We start from the raw sequence: 23,989 nt of genomic DNA on the forward strand, positions 1-23,989 counted from the left end.
AGCTGGCCGCGACCAAACAGCAGCTCTGCCGGTGTACCAGTCATTTGTACTCTCAGGCATGATGTATGTGTTACCAGTTGTGAATTTTACACCTAGTTTTATGACCCAACTGAAAGAACATCACCGCGTTGCCATTCAAATATTGCTTGGACTCTCGTAAGACGCAATCTGTTGCATTACTGAATGAAGCGCATCAGTTACCCTTGAGGCTTCAAGCAGGCCCGAGAGCTTTATATCAGAATGCGCGTCTGCACCATTCATCTAATGGTGAATGGCTCCCTTGATCGACTGATTCACCACCCGTTTACTCGCATGGGGCAGATGGCGGCATCATTTATGAGGATTGCTGGCATTTTTGAAAAGGCTGCTTCTCTTACGCCTCCTCCACCGATAGATAAAACTAAAGCACGTACTCGCCATTTTTCTCACAATCCATGACTTACATAAATACTCAGATATGCCTGGTTCGACAATATTCCAATTGGCTCAGTTGTACATGTTCGAAAGATTTGAAGGTTATCTTCAAGTATTCACAGATTCATCTGTACAGAGCGATGGTCAAGGCACCCCTGCAGAATTTTTTCTGCCTGTTGACTCAAGTGCGACGCATATTTCAGACCCTACATCCAGACTCATCAACAACTGTGGAGCTAGCAGTAAATAATGTTGCGCTTAAATACGTGCAAGAGGAGTTTATTGCATCGAACATCGCCACCTTTACGGACTCCTGCCCTGCGCTTAGCAGATTGCAACGCAGTCAAATTGACTGTCTTGTTGTGCGTGGCATTACTGACTCTTCAACAACAGTTGCATCAGATGGAATATCTCTCGTTGCCGAGAGGATACCTTCGGACGTAGGGATCGCCGGGAATGAAGAGGCTATTAAGCTTGCTTCAACTTGCTCTCATAACGACTCTGTCTGCTCTGAAATTTTGCGCAAGTTTCATGACGATCATGTGCTGATTCATCGCCACATACTCAAGCAGCATCCAGACCAGGACGTCCAAAATGGAACGTTCGCGCGCCATGTTCGCTGTTGTGACTTGCCGCGTTGCGCTAGAGCACTGTTACTCGACCTCGAGTTAAGGTTCGGTTGTGTGAACGCGTTCGAACGTTTATGCCAAGAAGGATGTATGGCCAGTCCGTCGAGTACGTCTTGCGGTTGCTGCGAGACTCTTCAGCACCTTATATTCGAGGGTCCCACTTTCATTGCGCAGCGCACGTAGCTAGTGAGGGACTATCATCTCCTTGGCATGCGGTGTGCAACATTTGACGAACGTTTGTACCCGAGTGGTTGTGCGTCTCGACGCGATCAGACTCATCGCGCTGTGCTTTTCTGGAATCAACTAACTTAGGTTCACGAATGTAGCCTATTTGTGTTTTTGAAATGCCTCAGACAGCGTCCTATTTTAACATTCTGTTGTAGGGTGACATGCAGTGACCGGTCCAAGAATGGGCGACCTGTGCTGTGTGTGTTCTACTTTATTCTTCAAGATTTGTCATTTCTCTTTCTTCCCCTATCGTTCCCTCCTCCATATTTGTCATTTATACGTTTTTGTGTCATTCTTTCTGAAGACTAGGCAGGTGTTGGGCTCCTTCAGGTGGCAGTCACCAGCCTGCTCCTCGCTTCAGGGCTAAAAGCTGCCTAGAGCAGCTTTTAGCCCGGAGGACCATCGAGAATTTTCTGGTTAAATAAACTTTGATTGATTGATTGATTGATTTCGCTTTCCTGCCGTGCGTATATATGTTTTCAAATAAATAATAATGTTAATAATATATTTTGTGAATGTTCTACGAACACTGTAAAACCATCTTTCAAATTGTTCAGGTATTGAAATTTCATTGTTCAGCGTCAGGGAATGACATTGAAAGAACATTGGGGAATTGTTAAAACATTATTTAGGAAGTTGTTGACAACTGTTGATAATTGGCTCGAGACATTATGTCGAAACATCATTGGGGCTTTTGAATTTAAAAGATCATTGCTGTGTTGTTGAAAAGATGATGTATTTGAATGTTGAAAGCCAATTGAAGCATTGTTGAAGGTGTGTTGAGTCTCAATTTGAAATCCCATTCCCGTATTATTGAAATGTGTTGTCTGTTAATATTGAAAGCACATTGAAGCATTGTTGCAGATCTGTTGAGTCTAAACATTGAATGTCCTTTGAAATATTGTTGCAGCTGTGTTGAACGTCAACACTCAAATTATGTTGAAAGCTCTTCATGTCCCAGTCTGCATTTAGCAGTGCTTAAAACTGCGCTTCTCTTAATATACCGCTCAGCTATGTTGTGTTGTATATAATTATCTTCGTTGGCAGGTTAGTATGTTTGGTGTAAGATGAAGGGGGCAAAATTTAAATACAGGCGCTTTTGTATTGTAGGCTTCAGTCACCCTGGGCTCAAAAGTATGCTCCTAGATTGTCTGTAAACACTATATTGTAAAGCTGCTAGCAGTAGTGTCATGCCACTTTTTCGACTGTCACAGTGAATGGTCCTTCACGAAATAAAGAGTGCTGAACTTAAGCAGGCAAAACCATTTTTCAAGGTGAAGTATTTATTTGTAACCAATTATCTGTTGAAATGTACAGCCATTTGTAGTTTGAGAACATCAGAAACTTCTTAAAAACTATTGCAAAGAACAAACTTCCCGCAGCTTGACATCATAATAAAATTGAATATTCACAGATGTAGTCTGTATAACCCTCAAGTGAATACATTTTACAAAAGAAATAAATCTTTAAAAATACCTAATTATATAAATGTACAAGCAGACTGATGCGACTGTAGAGAACACCCTAAAAAGGTACTTGCTTTCACTATTAGGTAGCCAGTGGTACTATAACCATGGAAGAATTCGCTTGAGCCTGCAGCAGTCACTTAGACACTGATATGCAGGCTGGTTATCTTAGGTTTCATGAAATTTATTCAAGAATGGCTGCTGCAGCTAACATAATTATAGATACACAATTCCAAACATTACTTGTATGAGAAATCAAGGTATCTATTCAGCTAATTATCCAAAGCCCACTTCCTAACAAATTTTTTACGAAGTGAAGCCGGTAATTTTACAGTGAGTATGCACTTAGAATAAATTTCCAGAATCACACCAGTAACGAGATAGATGCCATCATACTGTCTTTGGAAACGCACTGTTGTTGCGCTTACTTTTTTTAACAATATGCACTGTTATGTATTGAAGCACAAAAAGTAACTGGAATGTCTATGTATTTTGTCTCACATTTATGGAAGAATCTCGGAACTGGTGTCATCATGCAAATTTATTTCAAGTTATTACGTCTTTCAATCTCACTGGCTAGAATTTGTAAACTGCAATATGTGCTGTAATGTTATAAGTGAATAAGAATTTTTTGAGAATCAGTTGATTGTGTTTCCATTTCTTGTGCTAGTAATGTCCACCTTTGAATAATCCAGCTGAAGAACAGGAATTATGCTACCTGCAACAGCCCACTGAAACAAAATCTGTAAGACTTAAAAAAGGATCACTCCGTACAATCCTTATCTTTTGGTTGAATTATGTGTGCCAATTTCAGTAAACCTTGCCTACTTTGTAAACATGGCAATCGAAATAAGTGATGCTATGAGAACAGTTTATTATGCTGCATTTGTGTTGCATGATTCAGCTGTGTTTTCTGCTATGACAACGTTCCTGCACAGGTCATTCAATATCAAGCGACTTATTCATATTGACTGATTCAGATTTTTCGATATACAAAAAGCAGCTATTAGTGACGTGCTTGAATACTACAAAATTATTCCTTTTGTGAGTTTCATTTCAATTTTATTCGCTGCCACAAAAAATAACGAAAGGATTCACAAAAAAAATCTGGTTTCATGCAGCCATGAAAGGCACATCATTGTCATTACCGGAGAGTTTTCGTTGCACTTTAAATTTAAGGCAAATTGTAGGTATTGATTCTTACTCATGTATTTTAGATAGCAAATGCAGTTTTTACTGAATATGACAATGGCAGAGATGCACTTCCAGGTGTGTCATTCCATGCTGAATCAACCAGCGTTTTTCGACACCATAGATATAGCTGAAAAAATTGCCACATGTTTACTGGAGATCTAAACCCCTTCCCCACTGTTATTTATTTTTACGAGAAATTTTGTAGCATTTTGGTGACGGTGTACTTTTCCTGCTCAGCTGAGCTAGCGGACCTCAATCAACATTGTTTTTCAAACGCACATTTTATTGATCGAGGCCTTCAAATGCTGTGCATGGAAATAGGATGAAGTGATGCAACTGCCAAAATAGCCAATTTTTCACATATTTGAATACTTCGAGTACTTTTGGCACTGGCAAAAGTAAGTCAAATTGCAATGCGTTAATTTTTTTCGTAACGAAAAATTCAGAAGACACACATTAAATACAGAATGGTAGCCCAGGTTGTATAGCATAGCAGAAAAATATTTGTAGCTCTGAAGGTTCGCCTGATTGCCTGTAAAGAAACTGCAAATTTCTAATCGTTTGCTTGAAGCTTCTTGATCAAGGTAAAACCAGGTTTGGTAGCCGGCCAAAAAATACGTGATACATCATTAGATGGCTCTGTATGTCTGCCATGCATGTCTGAAGTTGAAAAAGAAGGCAGACTTTTTAAATGCGAAAACTATTTTTAAAATTTTTGTCAGTACTGGCTTTTCTAGGGTGTGCGCACCAGCTTGCTGGCCGGGAAAGCAGACGTCAAAGCTGTGTTCGTCTGCAACACAGGCGACAGAGAAGTGGTGTTGGCGTCAGCATTTTATTGACAACGCACGCTCTAACGCAACGAGATTCGTCCTTGATGGGGGCTGAGTAAACCATACAGCCATTGCACATAAAATATTGAAATGTTAAATTCGAGAGGGAGTCATGCACTGCTAAAATATATGTTTCATGCAGCTTACAAAAAAATATCTGCTATTGCGTAGACAGTAAAGCCAGAAAGAGAGCAGATATGTTCATGCGAAACATTTTAAAGGCCTTGACGCAGACATACAGGGAGCATGACACTTTGTTCCCTGCTCCCTGGAACCCAAATACGATGCATGTAGAAAGCAGGTTCATAATTAAAACTGAAAACCTACATGAGTGTAAACAAATGCTTGTGGTGTTGCATGTTACCACTGTTCCAGAGCTGGAACATACTTATCTTTAAGTCATCTGTGCCGTGTTCTTTTTGATGTGGTCAATGTCATTGGCGAGCACATTTCATGTGTATGTTAAAAAAATACGAGTCGTGACTGTGGCGCTTGATGTCACCTGCCTTTGTAATGATAAAAAAGGCAGTCAGTTTGCTCACTAGTTTTTGTGGCTAATTATATTAACAATCTTTCCTTGTTAGATGACAAGGCTCCATATATTTATGCTGTGTGTTTGATCCACAAATAGACATGATAAAGCACAATTTATCGCAGTTAAAGAACACTAAATTTTCACAACTTGTCACCTACATAGCTGACATGTGGGTCTATGTAATGATGGGTGACGTATACTTTTGCTCCGGCTACCAAAGCCAATTTATTCACCTTCAACACGAAGTTTTTTGCGAAACATTTGAACTTTACAGTTTGTTTTAGGTGATAAACTCCAAGGTTTCAAATATTTTGCAGCTATCCGAAGTCAGGCTGTGATTCTATATTTATTTTGTGCCTCCTGTATTTCCCTGCGTTCGAAGAAACTAATTCAATCTTTGCAATTTTGGCAGTCATACCACTTCAGTGTCTTGACATGAACACCATCTCAACATCTGGCTCATACAATTTCCCTTAAAGAACAAGGAACCTCGATCAGTGCCTTGTAGCTTAGCTGGGCAAGAACAATCAATATTTGCCAAAATTCTAGAAAATTTTTTGAAGGAACATAAATGAGGAGAAAGAGTTCGAAGCTTCAACAAACACATAAAAAATTTTTGAACTATATCCGTTAAGAATAAAAAAAACATTCTGATTCGCTACCCTGGAATGACTCGGCTGTATGTATGAAAGCAGATTTTTTGCAAAAATTTTGTCATTATACCTACTTTTGAATATCAGTCAAACTTGAAATGGTTTGCCATAATGGAACACTTCTTGCCAACATCGAGTTGTTTGGCATGAAATGACTAAAGATACTACCAAAATAAAATAATAAGGAAACGCTACCCTTGCTCGAACTATATAAAAACAACATAAAATTTAGTGAAATATAACAAAGCACAACCCTTGTGTTCTGGATTGAGCAATTCAATGTGGCCTTCTCAGAAGATTAGCATAATTAACATAAATACAGTTAGCATAAAAATGTCAATACATATAAAGGCACAATATTTGTACGCTCGTTTAAGAAATCCGTATTGGGCTAACTAACATAAACTAAGACTAACATAAACATAAACGAACATAAAAATGCCGAGAGTTACAAAAGCGCAACACTTCTGTTTTGGTTTGAGCTGTCCAAATTGTGCTCTTCAGAGGGTTTTGGTCCCATGCGAGAAGCGAGGCCAGAGTTCTTTACATAGGGCATGTTGGTACCAGGAAATCTGCGGCACATGAAGCCTGCAATAACAACAAAAAGCCAGAACAAGTTTTAAAAAACAACTTCCGCATGCAAGAGTGTGGCATACAGTATGCCCTCGTTATAATAAAATCGATTGATGTATTTGTCTTGCTGTATTCCAACTTTCCGCGGGTACAGCTTCACAGCAAGACCATTTAAATTTATTCAATGTGGCACAGAACTCGACTAAATGCCAACTGCAGAAAAGGGCAATAGGGAACAACACATTTTAGCGAAATAACTTTGTTAATATGCTCAATGTCAAAGATGTGAACTTTGCTTGCTTTGATACAAAATGGTGAAAAAAAATTTCGAGTCGTTCCCAAGGAAACCTAAACTACTGACAACTAAAATTATTACTTGTAACTTTCATATCTAAAATGTGCAGCACTTCACTGTGCTTCCCATGCTTTATATACAATACTGTCATATCACTAGGATTGAGTGTGGCTTCATTTGAAGTTAGGTTTCACAAGTTCACATGTAACTGAAGTCAACTTCTTACCATACAATGGCTTAGGACTGGCTACTTTAACGAAAATACTGCTTACAGCGAAGTGTGTTTTCTGCCTCAACGACTGAACGATTGTTATAATGAGGATTCCCTATAGTTGTGCACCAAGCTGGTTACCATGACACATGGAGAATGTGACAGATACGAAGAAATGCTCAGTCTTCTAATAGCCATACGCCAGTGGACTGACTTCTTTAAACCTTTGAGGTTCACTGCTGTACATATGTGGCTGTGATGGCAGATTTTGAAAAAATGTGCCTTTTCTGAACAAGATGTCTAGCATCATACTGGAGTTGCTGCAACCTTCTGGGACTTCTAGAAAGTATTCTTATTGTGCTGTCGCGCCTTGGGTTTTTCTAAAACTGAATTTTTCCTTAGCACCTTGGTGTCTGCCATTGCAGTAGTTTGGGAGTGTTGCCACTTCCCACAGTTTACTATAAAACAAGGTTTTGTAAGTTTCACTACACAAAAAATTATGCCGTTTTATCCTGCATAGAAGAACAAAACATGTAAAACTGCAAATACTAAAAGGGTTTTGTCGCTTTATTGTCCCTTAATATGTTATTTTCCAGTTTTTTCGATAATTCACTCTGAAGAACTTAAATCTGGAATAAAAATATTAAGGATGTGCAAATAGGGATTTTTGAGACCGAACCAAATAATGCCAGAGCAGATTAAATATTGGATAGCTTCTGAATAATGAACAGCGGATATCACAATTAATGTAAAATGATGTTAACATCCTAGTATTCTTAAAGTTAGCATGTTTCTGTAATTGCATACTGTGTTATGAAGAGCTGGTAATTAAAAGCACCAATAGAGCAGCAAAAGTTTCTTCACATGCACAGGACTCTTCAGTAAGCATGAATGATTGCTGTACAGCCTCTAAAGTACAGCTACTAAAGTAACGTAGCCTGGTCTGCTATTCGTACAAGTTCTCACATTTTATGTCTATACTATGTACTTGCAGGTGAAATTTACCATACATCGGCTCAAATTTTACGTTTCATTGGTATTTTGAAGTATTCGAATAATGTTCGCATTTACTAATAGTGACCATTCAAGGACCAAATCGAATAGGACACCATTTAATTCGAATATTTCGAGTACTTGCACACGTCAAAATATATCACTCCTACATTGGACAGATATTTTTCCCCATAATGTGATCCTCAACGGACTAAACAGGAGCGATGGGAAAGCCCATTCATCGTTTTGATAAATTTAAGCCCATAATCGACTTAGACATAGTTCATAATGACCCAGTAAACAGGCAGGTGAAGTCAGGAAGCAGGAAAAAATTTCAACAATTTCAGAATGGGAGTATTGGACATGTCCGATGGTCTGTAAGAACCTTTATACAGTAGTCGCCAAGGGCCTATTCTCCAATTAATTTAAGCATTTGGGGAAAAGCAAAATATTTTTTTTTCATATTTTAGAATAGAAAGTGATAAAGCGCATTTTAATAAATAGATTAGGTCTTAGAATGAGTAAGCGTTCTCTAAACATAGTATTGCTGACAGTGATGCTGGCAAATCTGCCCCTGTTGTTTCTTTGAATGAAACAAGCAAGAGAAAATTGCCACAGAACTCATGTTCCCTCTGCTGAAAGGCTGCTGTCTGGCATCACATGGACCTCCTTCAACATAGGAACGACTTTATTTTCATGTGGTCTGTTGAAATTGGTGAAACTACTGTTTCACATTACACAGCCTGGAGAGCTATTATGATTGCTGAAAGTTAGCGAATGTGCTGCTCCTCGAGCTGAGCAGTAACCACACTTGAGCATAGCTTCTCCGCAATTCGTGCATTAGAATAACACTTTCAGGCTACTTAAACATGTCCTCCATGTCACTAGATTTGGAGCGTGCTTCACAGACAACTATTCATTTCAATGACAGCCAAGTAGCACTGCTAATGCACAAATGCAGCTCATTTCATCTGGTGGAGCCGCCAAATACTTCTGGCAATGAAGGCAGCTTTTAAATTTTAGAAGCATTTTTGTATGGTGGCATTAGGCACTTAAGATAATATGAACAGTAGTTCCGAATGGCAGGCTATTGTAGCACAAAACTGCACACATGAGCTATTTGAATGTCGCTTGTTAGGCTAGTGGCAAGTTGCTAATTTTATACACAACATCTCAATGTAAAAATGCATGGGAAAGGATGTAAGTACTTGCCCATAACAGCGTTCACCCGGGTGGGGTAAAGAACTTCTATTGCCCCTCGGTGCTATTTCCAAAGAGCAAATGGCCTATGAGCTCCTCCTCTGTGAACATATGGTGAATCAAATGGTGAGGCCATAGTAAGCTGTGCCAAAATAACCTTCTCAATGTGCACTACTCCAACCTATGTGAACATGTATGTTTAGGTAAATGTTAGCAAAGCCATTTTAAGTCTTTCAAGCACATTTACACAACAGCCCTACTGCAAATAAATCACAACAGTAGCTGTTGCAGATCTAGAATGCTAAACTTACTCGACTTCTTAGAAGCTTCTTGTGCTTTCTGAATGCCACGTGTTTTCAGAAAAACAAGGATTTATCCAGCACAAACAATAAAATGATAAGTAAACCAAAGTGTCCAAGACATGTAGTCTTATTTGATGTGATTAGCATTTTCAGGATTCTTCATATTTTCGGGTGTTTGTCTCTATTTTCCCACCCATTTGTGTCAATGGGTAGCCCATGGTCTAAAGGGAGGCGATTGGGCTGCTATGTTGAGGAAAGAGGGTTCATAACCCACCGTCGGAATAGCCTGCGGCACTGGGTATGTGACGCTGGGCATGCACCACGTTTCAGTTGAATCTGTTTTATGCCATCTTGGGCAACTGCTGCTGCTTTTGTTGGCAAGCAGCAATAGAAGCTCGAAGAGGGACGTGACTATTTATCGTTGCTAAGATTACCACTACACATCAGGTTCCGTTGCTGTGCTCCAGAAGTTATATGGAAGATTCCACTCTGCTGTATTAAATGTACATAACCCACAAAACCACCTCATCAAATAAATTAATCGACTTGCCAAGCGCAGGCTGCACAAGATCACGGAGTGAACTCAGGAGTTTGTGGACAGTCAGTTGATGTCCACGTCTGGGACCTCGGTCATTTCCTCGATATGCATCATCGTGCCCTCACACACTGTAATACAATTCTGTCTCGCTAGTGCCACCGTTATAAGAATAGTCATCATGCATCACCACTAAATAAAATGTAAGTAGACATTTATATCTACTGCTTTATAAATTTTTAAGGAGAATACTTTGAGCATGAATTTTTTCCAGAGATAATGAATGCTACAGCTTAACGGATCACGAAAGAAAAATCAAGTAATTAAATTCTGACGTTTTACATGTCAAAACGACAATCTGATCTTGAGGCACGCCATAGTGGGGAACTCCGGAATAATTTTGACCACCTCGGTCTGCACAATACACGGGCAGTTTTGCGTTTCAGCTCAATCAAAATGCGGTTGTTCATCCTGTGACCTCATGCTTAGCGGCGCCGTGCCAACGCCACTAAGCAACCACGACATGAAAGCACTAAAGATAAAAATAATTTCAGATGTATCTGTAAATGACCTTCCAACAATTCAAGAGATGCACTCGTACCGGGACAAGAGGCTGAGTAAACTGTAAAAGGCGCAAGAGGAAAGATTGGTGGCACTTCTGGCTTGAAGTCGCCACACCAGCTTGCTGTGACGTCATGGAAATCGGTGGCGTCTGTTGAGGTGTAGCATTTTTTTGCAAACAAAGATGTTTTTCATTGTATTCCCAAAAAGACAAAAACCCAAATTAAAAGCGTCAGGAACTTTCGTTGAACAAAACGACCCAAGTTTGTAAAAATACTTAAAATCCACGATGTGACAATGAGGTGTCAGCACGAAGATTTCGGGGCGATACTCAGAAAATGTAACTTTGAGCTTTATTTTCTCTAATAATCAACCAACTACCAAAAATTAACAGGAGTATATATGCAAAATGATGCTTCTTTTGCAACAGATTTATTGTGTCATTAGTGTCGCTTTAAAACAAAACAACGAATGCATTTGGCTGCATAATAGGATAACATGCATCACTGGTTCTCATTAAGGTAGGATCGTCAGTATAGCAGAGGGCATGCACTGGCTGCTCCAGAGGGAAGCCCGGCCACCTTCCCTCAACCTTCCCATTTCCAGTTGTTTTATGAGGAGTGATGCAATTTCTGCATCTTAAAGAGACACAATGCCAAGGAGATTCATGCCACACTGGCTACAGTATGTCGTGACCGGCACTGCACACCGTCCAGCTCGGCATCTATCTTTCTGGAATTTGGCCCTTGCAATGCAGAAAGCCCTAATCATTGCTCGTTCTTCAACCAACTTTCTCAATGGGTGCTACTGTTTTGGTTTGATACCCCTAGCAGTGCACTGCTGTATGACATAGTTCATAACAGCTTTATTCTGGTAAAACTAGAAAGATTTGCCCTCACGTAGACTACTCAAGTGCACACCAAGTTTCTGAATGCCCCACTTATATCGGGATATACCCTCTCCAAGGCACATTCTACTTTTAGTATGTTAACAAGTGACACTGAAATTCACTCCCAGTCCCGGTGCAGTTGCAAAGTCTTTCAGATGAGTGCTTAAAGGCACTATGTCTGCTACTTCAGGCACTGTGGACCAATTGATCACAGCAGGAAATGCTTGCAGCTGCATCAGCAATGTTTTTTTTCTGCTCGCTGCAATGAATTTTCACGGCAGCACTGCATTTGATCATGGTTACGCTACAGAATGAATGGCAAAAAAATTCACCTTTTGCGTTCCAGCTGGGCTGTCTCCCAGCTCATTTTGAATCTGAAAAAAGATGTCAGTATTAAAACGTGAAGCCACGGTGCATCAAAACAACCAAAAGAGCTACATGGGTCATTAGGCTGACATAAATTGACGGATATAAATGACTAATTGAAAACAAAGTGTGGCTGCTCTTGCCCACTGCAGTGTGAGTTGGTTATATAACTGATTTCTCATTCCTCTCCTTAACTTAAAAATTATTTGTGCTCATCTACTTAGCTGTAATGGCCACATCTTAAAGGCAGCTCCTACATTTAAAACCCCAGTGTTGCATTTTTTGCTCCCCGTCTACGTGATGCTACTAAAGGTTTGCTTAATCTCCAAGAAATTATTTCACAGAACTGCTCCAGCGACAAAGCATTATTCCATGCTTGTGGCAAACCATCGCTTAGTTCACAACGATGCGCTTCCCTTTCAATCTGTTCTCTCTATAGTGTAATAATTAAAAGCAACCATAGCTTTTTGACATAACTAGCTACTTCTATGGTCACAGGAAACTTTGCTAAATATTGACGTTTATGTTACCGATAACGTATACATGCCGCCCGGAAACACAGAGGGATGACATGGCAGATATGTCCCGAGACTTTGTTCCTTTACTGATTTTAAAACTTTGTTATATCAATCAGTTACTTAAGTGCGAAAAGCTGAAATGTCACGCTATTACATTATTTTGAATGTTGAATCCCAGTAAAGTAGGACCTGGAGTGCCATGGAATCTGCCTTTTCCGTGAATGCAAAGATAGCCCACGCGAAGCCGTGTGCGCGAAGCACTCGATGGCGTCGAACGGAGCAGATGAAAAAAGAAAGCGGAAACAAAACGCACGTGGTTGGCAAGGCGCATAACTCGATGATTTCGCAGCACTCGGTCGCACCACCCCTATTTTATCTCACGTATCACGTTGAATTGCACGTACACCCTTGAAATTCTTTATTATTATCGCGCCATTGCCTCCTATGCTTTTTCTCATCGCGCGAACTATGACCGTATGGCGTGTCAGCGGCCTTGCAGCAACGCGGGGGCACTGGATCCTGAAGCGAACAGCGCAGCAGAATACACTGTCGCCGATCCCACCGCCCCTGGTTGCTACAAGCCCGCTCACACGCCATGTACTAGACGTCGTGGTGCAAACGAAATATCTTCGATTACAGTACAGTTCCGATGGTTTCACGTCGCATTGTTTTGCGCTCATTAATAAGGCTAAGTCAGTCGGTGCTCGAACACGCTACTAGCAATGGTGGCGTGCAACATGCCCTGTTTTTGCTGAGACCACATAGCTGCCTTACGTCACAACAAGCGGAATGTGACCTTAAGCCAGGACAAAACTCCATGTTCAATACCACAATCTAGTGCTGTATAACTAATTCTCACAGCGGAAGGATAGTAATAGAAATGAAAACTAGACAACGGAAGCGCGGCACACACGCACAGGCGCGGTACTCATTTTCGTGCTTTTGCTCACCACGTCGCAATGGACGAACAAGGGCAATTCAAAACACTCGCTCACCTTTGATGTCGCTGAGTCGGAGGCGATCATGGCGATCTTAGAGGCAACAAGCCCATAAAAATGAGCAGCATGCAGGAATATTCCAAAGAAGTCACAACGAAGCACAGAAAGAACGCAGAAAATCCAGGAAGCTCACAAGCAAACGGCGTGCACAAACGCCGGAATGCGCCGAAGCGTCAACAGCGCAAACGCGCCATCATGGAAGTACACTTGCGAATGCATACAAATAGACGCTTATATCATTATGAATCGCAACATTTAATAACCAATTTCGTAAAATAATGTTGTTGCTGAACAAAATTGCTGCGATTAACAAGTGTACGAAAGTTTTCTGCTTCGCTTCTTCGATGAACTACTTTCTTAAGTCGCAGTAACGGAGTGTGCCAGCAGGAGCTAATGGAGTGCGCGGGAAATGGCGCAATATTCAAACGTCGCGAACGCCACTCCATGTGTGCGCACACAGTTTTCATCGTTTGGATTAAAAAAGAAGAGTAATGCTTGCAGCAACCAGGTGAACCCTAACTATTGACCAGAAAAGTACAGAAATCTCGCGGTTTGTGCTTGTTCGAAATCATGGCAAACCGCAGAAGTTCTGTCGTCCCACTCTTTAAAAATATGTGTGTGCTTCTGCGGTATACGATTTGCCACCGGAAAAGTATAGCAGTGCAGATTGTGCTTGGTGGCCAAGCAAATTCCCAGCAGATCGGCCAGCACCCCGTCTATGCCACAGAAAAGACTTTGGCCACCATGTAAGATATGAGCACCATGTCGTAGACATCGGCCATACTTTTCGTTCTATTGTGCGCCAAGGAGTAACATCTAAGCTAAACGCATTCTTTAAAAATGATGTTCACTACTTTCTCCGTCGCACCTGTCGTGGTGGTGTAGTGGCTGAGGTGTTGCGCTACTAAGCCGATTGCGTGGGATGTAATGCCGGCCGCGGCGGCTGCATTTCGATGGGGGAGAAGTGCACAAACGCCAGTGTACCGTGTGTTCGGTACAGGATAAAGAACCCCAGGTGGTCGAAATAAATCCGCAGTCCCTCACTACGGCGTGGCTCATAATCAAAGTGTGGTATCATCAAAACGAACGTAACATTTAGCCTGTGTGAACACCCGTCTGCTCATCGCTATCATAACCGCCGCGAGAGAAGCACATCGCTGGCGTAAATAGCACAGTCAGCGCCTTCGTCACTGCCCTGTCGCGTTTTATGCGGCAGTTTGGAAGCGCTGCAATCACGGCGTGCAAGCGGGTATGTCACGTGGTATTTTTTTTCCGCGGGCATCCGCCGTAAGCTGCAAAAAAATATTACTTAATAGATAGAAAGTTATAAATTGCCTAATCGCTCATTTTGCAAAGTTCTCTACTACTTTCTAATTGGAATTTTTCGTCAAGCTTTGTTGCTTCAAAAGTTGGTGAAATTATCTTGAGCAATTATCTAATTAAGAAAGTTACGAAAATAGCGTGACACACTACATACAAAAGTGAGCAACATGCATTTGGTCGCCCCGTTTCAGAGTGTATCGGCATATTTTTAAACTGACGAAAGTTAGCTGAAACACCCTCTATAAGAAAGAATGGGCGTGGACGAGAGAAAGTTGCTATCCAAGAAGTGCATCAACCTTTCACATAAAACCTTGCGGCAACCATACATACCTTTATCCTGCACTCGTATATATACGTATGTGTGTGTGTGTGTGCGCGCGCGCGCGCAGGGTGTGTTACGTAATTTAACATGTCAATGAGAAAATTGTAGAGAGACATTAAAAACTAGCTATACAGCTTTCTGCTGCTCAATACGTGCCACATAAAAGTATTTTGCCGAGCGGGAAAGCAGCCCGCGAATACACGCAAAGTGCCTCAAGCGGCCAGTGGTGCGGTAATTTTCGCATTGAGACTTTTCATCTAACTATAATATTGCTACGGCACAATATGCGCGATCACGAAAGGCCAGCAGTGTGAAGACGACGACGACGATTAGAAGCTAGCGCGGGCTGTTGCCTCTTGGCCAAGCGCAGCGTATTTTCCTTGTAAATATATTTGTACATAGCTTTTCGTCTGCGTCTTCCTACGTAACATATCTGGTGGAGGTGGACGTTCCCTGTACCTCGTCACGGAGCTTCGCAGTGGACGGTACGTCGAGCCTTCCTTCATGGCTCCCGGCGACGACAACCCGACTCCGCCGGCTCCGACACCTGCTGCCACTTCGACGACCTACATCACTCTCCCCGCTCCCCGTGATCCTGGCGTATTCTCGGGCCAAGATGGGGAAGACGTCGATGACTGGATCAGCCTGTATGAACACGTCAGCCGCAATAACCGGTGGGACCCTACTATTATGCTCGCCAACGTAGTCTTTTACCTCGGTGGCACACCTCGAGTTTGGTATCGCACGCACGAAGATGAGCTCACCAGTTGGGATTCACTTAAGACACAGCTTCGAGACTTGTTCGGCAACCCCTACGGTCAACAACTTGCCGCGCAGAAGGCGCTTTCCGGCCGTGTGCAGACGTCAACAGAGCCCTATGTCACGTACATTCAGGACGTCTTGGCTCTGTGCCGCAAAGTTGACACCCACATGACTGAGTCAGACAAGGTTTCCCACATCCTCAAAGGCATTGCCGATGACGCCTTCAACTTGCTCGTTTGCAACAACGTAGCGACGGTGGATGCTGTTATAAGAGAGTGCCGCCGCCTGGAACTCGCCAAAAGCCGACGTATTGACCAGCAGTTTGCCCGTCTGCCCAACACCCCAGCGACATCTTCCTGTGCCGACGCTCCTCGTCCCAACAACACTGCCGATGTTACCAGGATCGTTCGGCGTGAGATCGAGGCCGCCTATCCGGCTGCCTTCGACTCCAGTCCCACCAACACATCTGCAGTCACGGTCTCATTGATCCAGGCAGTTGTCCGCCAGGAGTTTGAAAACATGGGTCTTCACACCATCTGCTCGGCCCATCGCCCTAATACCCGCCCGGCTTCTTCGATTTCGCCCCGTCCCGCATCTTCTTACCCACCACGTTTCCGCAACCCATCTGAATGGCGCACTGCTGACGACAAGCCTATTTGTTTCCACTGCCATCGAATCGGGCACATTTCTCGGCACTGTCGTAGTCGCTGGAGTTCCCCGAGCCGGCCTACTTATACTGCCTACTCTCGCCCCTCAGGTGGCCCTTCTCGTCCCTATGCCGCACGCTCCGATAATGCCGCCACTGATTCTCCTGCAACGAACCGCCCCTATTCTCGTTCGCCTTCGCCCCAACGACGACAATCTCGCTCTCCCCAGCCCCGTCGCTCCTATTCGCCGACTCCCTTCGGACGCCGCTCCCAGCCGGAAAACTAGACGATGCAGCGCCTCGAGGTGACGCTGCATTGCTCCCTACGCCGCCAAATCCTCTACTGACTTTGCCCACTCATCTGAACCTTCTTGACGTGCAAGTCGACGGTGTTTCTGTGTCTGCTCTCATAGACACTGGGGCGCATTTGTCCGTAATGAGCGCTGACCTTCGTAACCGGCTCAAGAAAATTATCACGCCCGCCACGACGCCTGTTGTCCGTGTCGCCGATGGCGGAACAGCCCCCGTAATTGGTATGTGTACCGCCCGCGTCTCCTTCGCCGATCGCTCAACAATCGTGCTATTCACAGTCATCGCCCACTGTCCCCACGACATCATCCTCGGCTTAGACTTCCTTTCCGCACATTCTGCTCTCATCGATTGTTCCGCCAGTACTCTCCGCCTTGACCTGCCTGTTCTGGATCCTGCTGAACCACACCCCAGTCGCCTCAGTTCCGCCGACTTCGTTCGCTTGCCACCTTCGGCACTGACCTACGTTGACCTAGTGTCATCCCCACCAGTCCCCGACGGTCACTACATCGCGGCTCCTATGCAAGACGTCCTCCTTACACATGGGATCACAGTACCCCATACAGTTTTATCTATTACGGCGAATTGCGTCTGCCTGCCAGTGGTCAACTTTGGCTTGACGACACAAGTGCTGCCACGTGGGATGTCTTTGGCCCAGCTTTGTTCATTCGAGGATCACTCAGTAGCATCCATTGCAGTAGACGACACTTCATCCGATACTCCTCTACCATCGCAGTCGGCAAATTGTACCATCGCTGACTTACGGAAAATGATTGCCCCCGACTTGCCCTCCGAGCACGCTCGTGAACTCTACCGCGTTCTGTTTTCCTACCACGATATTTTTGACTTTAACGATCGTCCTTTAGCCCAAACTACAGCTGTCAAACATCGCATTAATACCGGCGATGCCCCTCCTATTCATCGCCGCCCGTATCGAGTGTCACCAGCTGAGCGTCAAGTTATTCACGCAGAAGTTCGCAAAATGCTTGCCAAGAACATTATTGAACCATCATATAGTCCATGGGCGTCACCTGTAGTACTGGTCAAAAAGAAGGATGGCTCATGGCGCTTTTGCGTGGATTATCGGCACCTTAACAGGGTTACCAAAAAGGACGTGTATCCCCTACCTCGGATTGATGACGCCCTTGACTGCCTCCACGGTGCTCGCTATTTTTCTTCTATTGACCTTCGCTCCGGCTACTGGCAGATTGCCGTGGACGATCTCGACCGCGAGAAGACTGCTTTTGTCACACCCGACGGTCTTTATCAATTCAAAGTGATGCCGTTCGGTCTATGTAACGCCCCTGCCACTTTTGAACGCATGATGGACTCCCTTCTTCACGGTTTCAAATGGTCCACGTGCCTGTGCTACTTGGACGACGTTATCGTATTCTCCCCAACGTTCGCTACGCACCTCGAGCGCCTCTCAGCAGTCCTGGACGTTTTTCGGCGAGCCGGTCTGCAACTCAACGCATCGAAGTGCCAATTCGGCCGTCGCCAGATTACCGTCCTTGGACATCTCGTTGACGCGAACGGAGTGCAACCGGACCCAGGCAAGATCCATGCTGTTACGCACTTCCCTGTTCCGAAGTGTGTCAAGGATGTGCGCAGCTTCATCGGCCTTTGTTCGTACTTTCGCCGTTTCGTGAGAAATTTCGCCGCCATAGCACGACCACTAACCGACCTTTTGAAAAAAGACGCTCCTTTCCAGTGGGGCGATAACGAGGCCTCTGCATTCTCTCATCTAATCGACATTCTCACAACGCCTCCCGTTTTGGCCCATTTCGATCCTTCTGCGCCTACCGAAGTCCGTACTGATGCCAGCGGTCACGGAATTGGAGCAGTACTGGCACAACGCCAGCGTGGCCACGACCGTGTTATAGCTTACGCCAGCAGGCTCCTCTCACCCGCGGAGCGCAACTATTCCATCACTGAGCGTGAGTGTCTGGCCCTAGTTTGGGCGGTTGCGAAATTCCGCCCATACTTATATGGCCGATCCTTTTCCGTTGTCACAGACCATCACGCGCTTTGCTGGTTATGCTCACTGAAAGATCCTACAGGAAGACTTGGTCGCTGGGCCTTACGCCTCCAAGAATATTCGTATACTGTCACCTATAAATCTGGCCGACTACACAAGGACGCTGACTGCCTGTCTCGCTACCCGGTCGACGAGCCTGACGACGCCGACAGTAGTAGCGCCAACGGCATTTTCTCTGTCTCTGCCTTCGGTAACATCGCCGATGAGCAGTACCGAGACCTATCGCTGCGAGCACTTATCGAGCGTCTGCGCTCTACACCTACCGACGCATCCGTTCGCCGATATGTCCTCCAGGGTGGCATTCTGTATCGAAGGAACTTCCTCCCTGACGGCTCTGACCTTCTTCTTGTCGTGCCAAAACAGCTACGACAGACTGTGCTCTTTGAGATGCATGACGCACCCACTTCAGGACATCTTGGGGTAACCCGCACGTACGACCGCGTCCGCCGCCGCTTCTATTGGCCTGGTCTCGCTCGCTCCGTTCGACGCTATGTTGCTGCCTGTGATCCCTGCCAGCGTCGGAAGACACCTCAGGTGCTACCTGCCGGTCATCTCCAGCCGATCACCGTCCCTGTGGAACCGTTCTTTCGTGTTGGATTAGACCTGCTCGGTCCCTTTCCCACGTCATCTTCTGGGAACAAATGGGTAGCCGTCGCGACTGATTACGCCACCCGATACGCTATCACTCGGGCTCTCCCTACCAGCTGCGCCACTGACGTCGCGGACTTTCTCTTGCGTGACATTATCTTGCTTCATGGCGCCCCGCGACAGCTGCTGACTGACCGTGGTCGAAACTTCCTCTCGAAAGTTATCGCTGACATTGTGCGTTCCTGCTCCATTCAACACAAACTGACTACTTCATACCATCCTCAAACCAATGGCCTGACAGAGCGGTTAAACCGTACTCTTACCGATATGCTGGCCAAGTACGTTTCCAAGGACCACCACGACTGGGACATTGCCCTTCCTTACGTAACATTTGCGTAGAATTCTTCCCGGCACGACACCGCCGGATTTTCTCCCTTTTATCTACTGTACGGTCGCGAACCTACCTTGCCCCTAGACACGGCACTTCCTCCTGCTGCGGTCTCAACAAGCGAGTATGCGCGCGACGCCATCGCCCTCGCTGACCATGCACGCCAGCTTGCCCGTGCTCGACTGACGGCCTCACAGACCACTCAGCAGTGTCAGTACAACGCCCGCCATCGTGACGTACAGTTTTCACCTGGTGCGCTCGTGCTCCTGTGGTCGCCCTCTCGTCACGTCGGACTTTCAGAGAAGCTCCTTTCGCGATACACAGGGCCCTACCGCGTGCTGCGCCAGGTGACGCCTGTGACTTACGAAATTGCTCCTGTGGCCTCAACCTCGTCCTCTCCTGTGGCATCTAGTGATGTCGTACACGTCAGTAGGCTCAAGGCCTACTACACTGCTTCCGAGTCCGATCTTTAGTCGCTCCGGGACGGCGCTTTTGCAGCCGGGGGTAGTGCTACGGCACAATATGCGCGATCACGAAAGGCCAGCAGTGTGAAGACGACGACGACGATTAGAAGCTAGCGCGGGCTGTTGCCTCTTGGCCAAGCGCAGCGTATTTTCCTTGTAAATATATTTGTACATAGCTTTTCGTCTGCGTCTTCCTACGTAACAATATTTAGGAAGTCGAATAATTCATTAAGAATATTTACCCAATTAGTCGGAATGAAAAAAAGAATTTGAGTATCATCAAGCGACGGCAAACAAGATTACCTTCGTTATATCCAGCTACGTGGCCTTCCCCTATCTTTAAACTGGCTAAAGTTAGCTGGGATACCCGGCATAAGAAAACGTGTGTGAATGAGAGAGATTTTCAAGAAGTGTATCAACATTTCAAATAAAACGTAGCGATAGCGATATCTGGCGCTGTTATAAAGTATATATATATATAAATATATATATATATATATATATATATATGTATATATATATATATAACACTTCATAATAGTGTCAGATATCGCTATCGCTAGGTTTCATTTGAAATGTTGATGCACTATAACGGCCGGGGGCACTGTACCCCTGCCCACTCGTTAGATACGTCTATGGTTCAGGTAACGTGAAACAACACCCTGTATATCTGCAATGGTGATGAAGTGATCAACAAAACAATATATGTGTCAAAAGACGCACACATAAACATGCGTGTTTGGTTTTCACACATACGTCGAAACTCAATATTGCTCTATAAGAATCAATGTTATTCAATAATTAGTTAACAGCATTTAGTCAACAACTTTATTGTTGAGAACACTCAACAATTGCTCGAAAATACTCAATATAAATTGACCATATATGAACAGCATTTAGTCAATGACTTTGCTGTTATTAATTATTGCTCTGTGCTTTCAATAATTGTTGACGTATTGTTGAAATGCTACAGAGTCAAGAATTTATCAAGAATATGCGAACAACGTTTCAATAGTCATTTTTATAAGGGGTTTTCCAAATAATGCCGATAGGTTCCCTGTCGGAATCGACTGTATTTCGTCAGATCGGTAGGCTGGGCGACATTACTGGGAATTTCTGGGCAAATGTACTATGACCATGGATTAGTTTATTGGCACCTTTTGATATTCTCGCTTAAAACGGCCTTACAATGAAGCGGGTAGCGCGAGCTATCTGTTGTTCAAGTAATTTGATCACTTCATATTGGCTATGTATGGAGTTACTGAGAAATTTTGCAAAATGCAGCTGCTGTCACAAAAGAAAATGCTGTATTCCGGTGTAAATTTGCAGGAATGTAAACGGTGGTAGAAAGGCGACACTTTGGCCGAGTTGCGCGAATGGAAACTTGCAGTGCTGACTTATTCATTCTTGTGTTCTTATCAACAGTGCTGCTGAGTATACACAGCCTGAGTTACAACCTATGTCGACAACACAGGTACGTTACAAGTAATGAAGAAAAAAAAACAAGAAACATGAAGCGAACCATCGTAATATACAGGCCCCGCGCACAGGCAATGTTGTTTCGCTACAGCACTGCAATTGGTAAGCTTAAATTTCCGGTGGCACAGTTCTCAGGTACAAACCGATGGATCATTACACACACCTACGGCTTTTTCTTAACTTAGTCTCAACTTAGCGCTGTTGGCAAAAAAAACGACGAAATTTTCATTCCTCAGGGGCTTTGCATGGGTATGCAACCTGTGTCTTGCATAGTGCCAAGCACTTACCGATCATGAGTGGCCTCTCGAGCAGCGCAAACGCAGCCCCGAAATTTGCAGCGCCCATGCACAGGCCGAAGGTCACCGGATCGACGAGCTCCCCGCACAGAACGAAAATGTGCGTCACAGCGACGCCGTTGCACGACCCGGAGAGCGCCGAGAGCGCCGCCAGAGCAGGGTACGAGTCAAAAAACGGCATAAGTAGATGAGCGATGCCGTTCGCTGTTAGGCACAGGACCATCATAGCGCTCTTCCTCAGAAGACCTTTGTCGGTTATGGGCCCCGACACGAATCTCGACACAAGATCGGGCGCGGTTATGAACGTGACAAGCGAGACGGCGTCCCACTTGGGGATCCCACGCTCCACCGCGAAGTCCACCACTACCGTGAGAAGCGTCGTGTTTAAGTACCAGATCTGACCCAACGTATAAGCGACGAGGTAGAACCTCGGATTCTTCAAGAAGGAGAGCCACTTCGCCCAAGTGTTCGGTGGAGGTCGCTGAGCCTGGCCGCGTAGAGGCTTAACCGCGGCAACGACAACTCTTTCACACGTAGATATCTTTTTACATGCACTGTTATTCAGAGGCGCATTGAGACCCGCTGTCCCGTTGCAGCTACTCAACGAGTTGCTATCACAGTAGTTGAGCACGTTATCTCCCAGTCCTTGGGCATCACCGTTGGCCTCATAAATGCCTGTGTTCGCGACCTCGGAGAGGTGCGTAGTTGTGGGAATTTGCGTGCTTTTTTCCAAGTCCCGTGGTACGACGTCCCGTCGCCAAGACGGCCTCGTGAAGAGCGCTGCTGCCGTAGAGTTGAGCATGATGGCGCCGAAGACAAGGAGGCCACCTTTTGTCCCGTACTCATCAAAAAGGAACTGCATGACAGGCGGGAAGATAATGCCACCGACCACAGAGCCTCCGATGGTGATGCCCGATGCGAGCGCCTTATTCTTGGTGACGCTCTGGTTGACGGCAGCATATCCCAACGTTAGCAGGGACAAACCGCACCCTGCGCAGAGCAAAAGAAAACTGTAAATGTTGTATAGCGCAAAATGTAGTTATAGCCAGTATGCATTTTCTTCTAATCACAATGAAGGGCAATGAATTGCGTTCATGGTTAATTAGCACCTGAACAGTCAGTAGGCCACTCCAGTTGTTGACTACAATTGGTGCACTGGATTATCAAGCTGTGCCAGTTTTTTTTTACAGAAAATCTGGAAACAGTGTGTTTATCTGGTTGCTGAAAAGTTGACGCGTGGTAAGGTGACATTCGAGGAAATGGTGGGTTCTCAGATGCATTAGTTTACCACGAGGATGAAATGCCATGACATCTGCCTTTAGATACGAGTAGCATAGAGGGGTCATGCAAATCATTCGAAACAATACAGTGTTCAGCAAACGTGTCAATTTAGCGCAACTGAGTTGTAAAAAAAATATCCTGTTTTCCACAACCTTGAAATATTGCCCTTATTTTCAAACTATGCCACTGTGCCGCTTCTCGAGTATAGGTATTCTTTATTTTTATGTTGCTTCTAAATAAAGCTCCAATTAGACAAAGCCAGGGGAAGATTTCATCAGCATCATAATCTATTAACCCTTAAAGACCCTTAACAGGGTATTACACAAGGGCGCGAAACAGATTGAAATTACCTACAATGAAACGAATGCTATTCAACAATGAACAACGTTACATGTACAGAGAGCACAATCTTTTGTCCTTATTGCCTACTGTCGGAATCCCAGCGCTGACTCCCGTTATTGCAATCGCACCGCTAGCACGAGTGGTTGCAAATGGGTCGCAAGCCCCAAGGGTAGCGTTGGCCTGGCGGCCTTGGGCACAACTGGAAGCATCCGAAGGTCCTGGCAAAGCATGAGTCGACTGGTAACAGAACAACTTGTTTATTCTAGCATCGCAAAAGAGCGGGCGATCAGGTCGACCGAAGAGGAGAGACGGGAGAGCACGTAACTCAACGGAAGAAATCGGAGCCTCCCCCTTGGCATCC

The 23,989-nt window shown here is 44.6% G+C and overlaps 2 protein-coding genes across 4 annotated transcripts in view; one reads left to right on the forward strand and one right to left on the reverse strand.

Moving 5' to 3' along the window:
- Positions 1–23,989, forward strand: part of LOC126543125 (histone-lysine N-methyltransferase PRDM7-like) — a 111,181-nt gene that overhangs the window by 37,514 nt on the left and 49,678 nt on the right. Inside the window, exon 2 of one of the 3 annotated variants that reach the window (XM_055062258.2) lies at positions 2,486–2,545. The exons of the other annotated variants lie outside the window; for them this stretch is intronic. The gene's annotated coding sequence lies outside the window, so the exon portion shown is untranslated. The remainder of the gene's footprint in view (positions 1–2,485; positions 2,546–23,989) is intronic. 3 annotated transcript variants of the gene reach the window in all.
- The window catches only part of LOC126543399 (monocarboxylate transporter 12-like), a 32,883-nt gene that overhangs the window by 1,590 nt on the left and 7,304 nt on the right, over positions 1–23,989 (reverse strand). Inside the window, exon 3 of the mRNA XM_050190521.2 lies at positions 21,997–22,995. Coding sequence (XP_050046478.2) covers positions 21,997–22,995 — 999 coding nt within the window. The remainder of the gene's footprint in view (positions 1–21,996; positions 22,996–23,989) is intronic.

This window comes from Dermacentor andersoni, chromosome 10 (assembly GCF_023375885.2).
Source record: "Dermacentor andersoni chromosome 10, qqDerAnde1_hic_scaffold, whole genome shotgun sequence".
Taxonomy (NCBI): Eukaryota; Metazoa; Arthropoda; class Arachnida; order Ixodida; family Ixodidae; genus Dermacentor; species Dermacentor andersoni.